An 8,452-nucleotide genomic window follows, 5' to 3' on the forward strand; every position below is an offset into this window, starting at 1 on the left:
TAATTTAAGAAAAAATTCCCGCGGGCCGGATTTTGGACGCTGGCGGGCCGTAACTGGCCCGCAGGCCGTAATTTGGGGACCCCTTATCTAGTCGATAGAAAAGCGCTAAATAATGGATTAGATTTATTTAGCGCTTTTCTATCGACGAGATAAGGATAATTAGAATTTTATTAGCTACTGACGTACCACGACTTGACTCACATGTCGACACGTTACCATAGCAACAACGCTGCAAACATTACTAGCTGATTCGACAGTTTACTTTTTCCGCTTCCTCCGAGACAAACGGCAAGTTTGCAATAGATGTCAGACTCTTAGAAGCCGCGGAAACACTAGTTGCTAACTTGTTTGTAGTGGAGGCACACTAAGGCTAACTGCTTAGCTCACTACAATGCCACGTTGCCTTACATTTGGTGGGATTAAACAATCCGTTTATACATACTAGGGAAAAATAATTCCAGGTGTGTGTGTGTGCGTGCGAGACAAAAAATTCAGTAGTGTTTATGAGAGTGTTTCAGTAGTGTGTGTGAGAGAAAAACATTTTAGTTGTTTATGTGAGAGCATTTCAGTAATGTGTATAATAGTGTTTCAGTAGTGTGTGTGTGTGAGAAAAAGATTTCAGTTGTTTATGTGAGAGCAGTTCAGTTGTTTGTATAATAGTGTTTCAGTTGTGTGTATAATAGTGTTTCAGTAGTGTATAAGAGTGTTTCAGTAGGGTGTATAAGAGTGTTTCAGTAGTGTGTATAATAGTGTTTCAGTAGTGTATAAGAGTGTTTCAGTAGTGTGTATAAGAGTGTTTCAGTAGTGTGTGTGTGTGTGAGAAAAACATTTCAGTTGTTTATCTGAGAGCAGTTCAGTTGTGTGTATAAGAGTGTTTCAGTAGTGTGTGAGAAAAATATTTCAGTTGTTTACGTGAGAGCATTTTAGTAGTGTGTATAATAGTGTTTCAGTAGTGTGTATAAGAGTGTTTCAGTAGTGTGTATAAGAGTGTTTCAGTAGTGTGTATAATAGTGTTTCAGTAGTGTGTATAAGAGTGTTTCAGTAGTGTGAGTGAGATACAAATATTTCCGTTGTTTATGTGAGAGCATTGCGGTAGAAAATGGATGGATGGATGGCATTTCAGTAGTGTGTATAATAGTGTTTCAGTAGTGTGTGTGTGAGAAAAAGATTTCAGTTGTTTACGTGAGAGCATTTCAGTAGTGTGTATAAGAGTGTTTCAGTAGTCTGTGTGTGAGAGAGAAAAAGATGTCAGTTGTTTATGTGAGAGCATTTCAGTAGTGTGTATAAGAGTGTTTCAGTAGTGTGAGTGAGATAAAAATATTTCCGTTGTTTATGTGAGAGCATTGCGGTAGAAAATGGATGGATGGATGGCATTTCAGTAGTGTGTATAATAGTGTTTCAGTAGTGTGTGTGTGAGAGAAAAAGATTTCAGTTGTTTACGTGAGAGCATTTCAGTAGTGTGTATAAGAGTGTTTCAGTAGTCTGTGTGTGAGAAAGAAAAAGATGTCAGTTGTTTATGTGAGAGCATTTCAGTAGTGTGTATAAGAGTGTTTCAGTAGTGTGTGAGAGAAAAACATTTCCGTTGTTTATGTGAGAGCATTGCGGTAGAAAATGGATGGATGGATGGCATTTCAGTAGTGTGTATAAGAGCATTTCAGTAGTGTGTATAAGAGTGTTTCAGTAGTGTGTATAAGAGTGTTTCAGTAGTGTGTATAAGAGTGCTTCAGTAGTGTGTGTGAGAGAAAAACATTTTAGTTGTTTATGTGAGAGCATTTCAGTAGTGTGTGTAAGAGGAAATTCGGAATAATGTCCCTAACGACCCCTCATATTTGTTGGCCGGTTCATCTGGCTACAGAGCTAACCTAAAACGTTAGCATGCATACATTAAAATGCTAACATTTAGCATGTGTGCTAAGGACGGCATGCTAACAGTTAGCATGTCTCACATTTCAAGTAACACGGCCGTAAGGGAATACAGAAAACAAGTGTAAAATTAGATGAACAAGTTAGCATGCTTAAGTTAGTTTGCAAGCATGCTAACAGTTAACAGATGTCATGTACCAAGTTATATGAGAAATGGTTGCAAAATTTGCTCAAAAAGCTTGCATTTCAATGTTAGCATGCTAACATCTAATCTTGCCTTTTTGTAGTTTGTCTCAGAGCAATCGTCCATTAAAATGGATGTACCCATTCAATTGGCCCATTTTTATTTTTTAAATTCGTGAATAGCGTTGCCATGGTAACACGAAATGTTCCCAATGTAGAGTACTCCCATCGGCGCGAACGAGTCCTTGCCTAGGGTATAACATATGTGGGGGTTCGTTGGCCGCTTTGTCTCCTATTTTTCAGGGGCAGGATAAGAAAGAAGAACTATAATAATAAACTGTGAAGTTTAAGCAATATCCATCCATCCATCCATCTTCTTCCGCTTATAGGTCAATTTAATGGAGGAAATATGAGATTATAGGCAAGGCAAGGGCACGTTTATTTAAAAACACAATTCTTACACAAGGCAATTAAAAAAAAAACAATAAGGCAGGTCTACCTGAATCCCTCATTTTCCACTTCTTAATCAGCGTTTGAACACTGCTGATTGGCATTCTCAATTCCTTGAATATCTTTTTATACCCCTTTCCTGTTTTATGCAGTTCAATTACCTTTTCTCGCAGATCTTTTGCCTTCCCCATGACTCAGAATCCAGAAACATGTGTGCAGCACTGGATGAAAGATGCAATGGTCTGTCAGAAGCCCAGAAACTCACTGACCTTTTATACACACACATTCATTACAAACAAACATGTCACAGGTGAGGATTGGAACCTTGATTAGCCATTCAAACCTGTTTGTGTCAACTTTTGTGCATGTTATCAGATCAAAGTCACTGGGGTATGTCAACTTTTGATCAGGGTCATTTGGGTACTTTCTTTTGTCATTTTGATTTACAAAGAATAAACACTGTTGTTTGCCAATAAATAGCTTCACACAACCATTAAGCATGAGTGGAAGAAAGGTTTTAGTGTTATCATTCATATTCTCTGAAGAATGGCCAAGAAATCATCAATTCTCCCAGGGTATGTCAACTTATGAGCACAACTGTATATATATATATATATATATATATATATATATATATATATATATATATATATATATATATATATATATATATATATATATATGTGTGTATGTATATATATATATGTGTGTATATATATATATATATATATATATATATATATATATATATATATATATATGTATATATATATATATATATATATATATAGATATATATATATATATATATATATATATATATATATATATATATATATATATATATATATATATATATATATATATATATGTATGTGTGGGGAAAAAAAATCACAAGACTATTTCATCTCTACAGGCCTGTTTCATGAGGGGGGTACCCTCAATCGTCAGGAGATTTTAATGGGAGCATTCGCATACCATGGTTTATATAGGGCACAGAGTGGGTGGGTACAGGCTGGCCTAGGGGCGTGGTGATTGGTTCATGTGTTACCTAGGAGGTGTTTCCGTCTATGGCGGCATGTTGTTACAATTTCGCTGCGCTTGTTGAGGGATGACAGGTCTGGACGGTAGATAATAAACAGTTTCTCTTTCAAGCATAGGTTGCATCTTTTATTACCACTATTGTAAGGTGTGCTGGATGCAAGAATTTGCCATGTTATTGAATATTCAACATTATTGTCTTTGAGGTCCCAAATGTGTTTGCTGAGTTCTGTGGTATTTCGCAGGTTTTTTGTTCCTGAAAGAAGCCTTGTGGTTGTTCCATCTGGTTTTGAATTCACCCTCGGTTAATCCTACATATGTGTCGGATGTGTTAATGTCCTTGCGTATTACCTTAGATTGGTAGACAACTGATGCTTGTAAGCACCCCCCGTTGAGAGGGCAATCAGGTTTCTTTCGACAGTTACAGTCTTTGTTGGTTTTGGAGTCGCTCTGTCTGGGGGCCGACGGCTCATTTGCAATTGTTTTGTTGTGGTTTGAGATGATTTGTCGTATATTGTTCATGCAGCTGTAACTCAATTTAATGTTGTTCTTGTTGAATACTTTTCTTAGGGTGTTGTCTTTGGGAAAGTGTTTGTCAATCAGATTGAGGAATTTGTGTCCAATGTTAGTTGAGACGTTTTTGCTGTATGGGGGTTGTACCAGATGATGTCGTTTCGTTTTCTGTTCTTTTTTGGCTGGTTTCCTGGCGTGGGTTCATAGGTGAGGGTGACATTGTATCCGCTTTCATCAAGGGCTTTTTGGTACGGGGGGGTTGCTTGGTCAAATTCAGCTTTGCTAGATGACAGCATCGATAGCCTTTTATTGATTCCGGTAGGTATTCTTTTTGTGGTGGTGGGTGGGTGGTTGCTGTCATGGTGCATATATATATATATATATATATATATATATATATATATATATATATATATATATATATATATATATATATATATATATATATATAAGAAAAACCCAGACACCATCTTTGTAGTCATTTTTCTCCTGCGTGGACTTCCGTCTTCCTTTACAATGAGTGAAGCTGCAAGAAACCTTGTGCCTGCAATTGTAAATAATTTAGTTTTTTAAGTTTTGTGTTTCTTGTAGAATCTATATAAAGTAATATACATTAGCCTATTTTTAAAATAATGAAAAAAACCCATCATTAAATATATTTGTTTTATTGTATCGTTACATTAATAGCTTTTGTATTATTATAGGATGGCTTGTTAAACATTTCATAGGATTTTCAGGAGGGAGGAAAAACCAAGACATTGAATATAAAATGTAAAATGAATACATACATAAAAAGAAAAACAATGGTTAAAAGCCATCGTCCCGGGGAGCATTTCATTTCGTCCCGTGCTTTTTGTTTTTACCGTCCCCAGGACGACAGGACTATGTTGATCTCAAGCCCTGGAAGTTACATTTTATTGTTTGCATTATTTGTTTCAGCATTGAAATTTGAAGATGATCCCTCAGCTCTTTGACAGCTTTGGCTCTTTTTCAGATCAGCAGACGGACTCTAAGTCTTTCTTATTTACAGTAAATATAAACCTTTCTCATTTCTATTCAGACTTCCATATATATTTAATTTCCTTAACGACTTGCCATAATATATACATATATAAATATATTATATATAAGCCAAATTATCCCAATCCAGATATTACTTTAATTCAAGTAATTAAGTAATATTTCCAGATCTTGAATTTACAACCATTTTAGACACATATGTGCCCAAAATGTAATCTGCGCAACTTCAAAATATTTGGGAACAAACAATTATTGTATCGTGAGCTAAAGTGGTGGCATTAGCCTCTATGTAACATAGAGGCTAATGCCATGACTTTCATTGTGTTTCAGTGTATCTTGAAGGATCATGCAAGTCATTGTTTCTTGTTGATGCTGTCAACAAAATGTCACCATGTTTGTTGTTGTACTCAACACAGATTGAAAATAAACCCCCTGAAATAGTAATACCGTATTTTCCGCACTATAAGGCGCACCTAAAAACCACAAATTTTCTCAAAAGCTAACAGTGCGCCTTATAACCCGGTGCGCTTTATTACGATTCATTTTCATAAAGTTTCGATCTCGCAACTTCGGTAAACAGCCGCCATCTTTTTTCCCGGTAGAACAGGAAGCGCTTCTTCTTCTACGCAAGCAACCGCCAAGGTAAGTACCCGCCCCCATAGAACAGGAAGCGCTTCTTCTTCTACTGTAAGCTACCGCCCGCCCCCGGAAGAAGAAGAAAAAACGCGCGGATATCACCGTACGTTTCATTTCCTGTTTACATCTGTAAAGACCACAAAATGGCTCCTACTAAGCGACAAGGATCCGGTTCATAAAAAGACGCAATCTCTCCATCCGCACACGGATTACTACCGTATTTCACAGCAACTGATATTCCTGTGAACCGCACTGTGGAACGGGAGCACGTACGGTGAATATTCGCACCACAGGGAATGAGAAGTCATCCTTCACTGTGGTTCTAGCTTGCCATGCTAACTTCCACCCATGGTGATATTCAAAAGGAAGACCTTGCCAAAAGAGACCTTTCCAGCCGGCGTCATCATAAAAGCTAACTCGAAGGGATGGATGGATGAAGAAAAGATGAGCGAGTGGTTAAGGGAAGTTTACGCGAAGAGGCCGGGTGGCTTTTTTCACGCAGCTCCGAAGGCGAACACACCTTCACTAAGACGGGCAGACAGCGCCGGACGACATACGCCAACATTTGCCAGTGGATCGTAAATGCCTGGGCAGATATTTCGGTCACAACTGTGGTCCGAGCTTTCCGGAAGGCAGGATTCACAGAACTACTGGACAACAGCGACACTGACTCCGATGACTTCGACGAGACGGAACCGGCCATTTTGGATACCACGCTTGCGCAACTTTTCAATTCGGACACCGAAGACGAAGAATTCGAAGGATTTACGAATGAAGAATAACTTCAGAAGGTGAGCGCTATGTTTATTTTGTGTGTTGTGACATTAACGTTCGAGCAACATTATGTTGCTATTGCTCTACACCATTTTGAATTTTACTATGTTTGTGATTGCACATTTGCGTACATTTTGGGACAGAGTTGTTAGAACGCTGGTTTTCAATATATTATTAAAGTTTGACTGAACTATCTGACTGTTTTTTTGACATTCCCTTTAGCGCAGCGTAGGCGCGGCTTATAATCCGGGGCGGCTTATTGGTGGACAAAGTTATGAAATATGTAATTCATTGAAGGTGCGGCTAATAATCCGGTGCGCCTTATAGTGCGGAAAATACGGTAATAATAATAATAACAATGAATCATTTCTAAGTCTTTGTTAGCCGTTTGTGAAGTTTTGTGCTCGTGCGCTAAGCCCCCCCCCTGTCCTTAAAAGCTAGTGACGGCCCTGCTTCACCAGTTGATAAAACAATTTCCTGATGTGTTTCCAGATTTCTTTCATTTTCACTCCATAAATGATGGGATTGAAAAGAGGATTATACACAAGTATTTGTAAAGCCATTATTAAACGGACAATGCTTGGAAGATCCGACTCCAGTCGGGCGATGATGACGTCAAATAGACTTAAACAAGAGAAGCTGAACAAAACCATCAGGTGAGGTAAAAATAAACCCCCTGAAATAATAATAATAATAACAATGAATCATTTCTAAGTCTTTGTTAGCCGTTTGTGAAGTTTTGTGCTCGTGCGCTAAGCCCCCCCCCCTGTCCTTAAAAGCTAGTGACGGCCCTGCTTCACCAGTCGATAAAACAATTTCCTGATGTGTTTCCAGATTTCTTTCATTTTCACTCCATAAATGATGGGATTGAAAAGAGGATTATACACAAGTATTTGTAAAGCCATTATTAAACGGACAATGCTTGGAAGATCCGACTCCAGTCGGGCGATGATGACGTCAAATAGACTTAAACAAGAGAAGCTGAACAAAACCATCAGGTGAGGTGAACATGTCTCTGCTGCTTTTTTCCGGACTTTTACGCACCTGTGATAAGTTACTATAAATATCTTTACGTATGTGAAAAGGATGAAGATGACAGGAGCAACAACAAGATTGATCATGATGAACAAACCATAGAAGGTGAGAAATGTTGACTTTACACAGTGAAGCTGAAGAATTGTGTTGTTACAAAAAATGCCCGTTGTTGTGAAGTCGCAGAGTTTTTGTTTGGAATTCAACACGGTTGCCACGGCGACCTCACATGCGGGCAGAAACCAGGCCAAAGTCAAGAGGACGACGACGGTTCTCCTCCCCATGACAGTTGGATACTGCAGAGGTTTGCAGATCGACACGAACCTGTCGTAAGACATGGCTGACAACAGCAGGAAGTCTGAAAGGCCGGAAGAATAATAGAGGAAATATTGAAACATGCAAGCGGAATGAACGACGATCTGTTTGGGAGATAAGACGTCAATGAAAAGTTTGGGGTAGAGAACAGTGCTAAAGATCACAGAGTTGAGCGACAGAGCTGCGATGAAAATGTACATAGGTTGATGAAGGTTCCTGTGGGTCCAGATGAGACATATAATGGTGCAGTTAGTGCAGAGGATGAGGATGTATACTGTCAACAAGACCACAAAGTACAGATATCGATACTTGACCATCTCTACAAAGCCACCGAGATGTATAAAAGTTCCATTCAATTCAGCATCCATGACACCAAACAGAAAAATAGTCAAGTCAAGTGGGCGAGGAGAATTGTTGGCCCTCCTGGGGTCTGATCAAGTCCTCCATCTAAAGATGCTGTCATGTCAACAATGTCTTCAGGGGGATGTTGACGGAACTGCTTGTGAGCAGTCAATGCTGAGAAGACTAAGAAGTCGTCCACCTGATAAGGATGACCGGCAGGATGAAGACGGCCTGCGATTGGCCTCCAAGTTGAGGAGGCGTTCTCCTCTTTTACTTCGTAACC

The 8,452-nt window shown here is 38.7% G+C and overlaps 1 protein-coding gene across 1 annotated transcript; it reads right to left on the bottom strand.

Moving 5' to 3' along the window:
- Positions 1 to 7,259: 7,259 nt before the first annotated feature.
- Positions 7,260 to 8,207, bottom strand: LOC133614009 (olfactory receptor 10J4-like). The gene has a single exon (XM_061971938.1). The coding sequence runs from the start codon at positions 8,193 to 8,195 to the stop codon at positions 7,260 to 7,262; it is 936 nt and encodes a 311-aa protein (XP_061827922.1). The 5' UTR covers positions 8,196 to 8,207.
- Positions 8,208 to 8,452: the final 245 nt, after the last annotated feature.

The sequence above is a fragment of the Nerophis lumbriciformis genome, linkage group LG13, assembly GCF_033978685.3.
Source record: "Nerophis lumbriciformis linkage group LG13, RoL_Nlum_v2.1, whole genome shotgun sequence".
In the NCBI taxonomy this organism is placed as follows: domain Eukaryota; kingdom Metazoa; phylum Chordata; class Actinopteri; order Syngnathiformes; family Syngnathidae; genus Nerophis; species Nerophis lumbriciformis.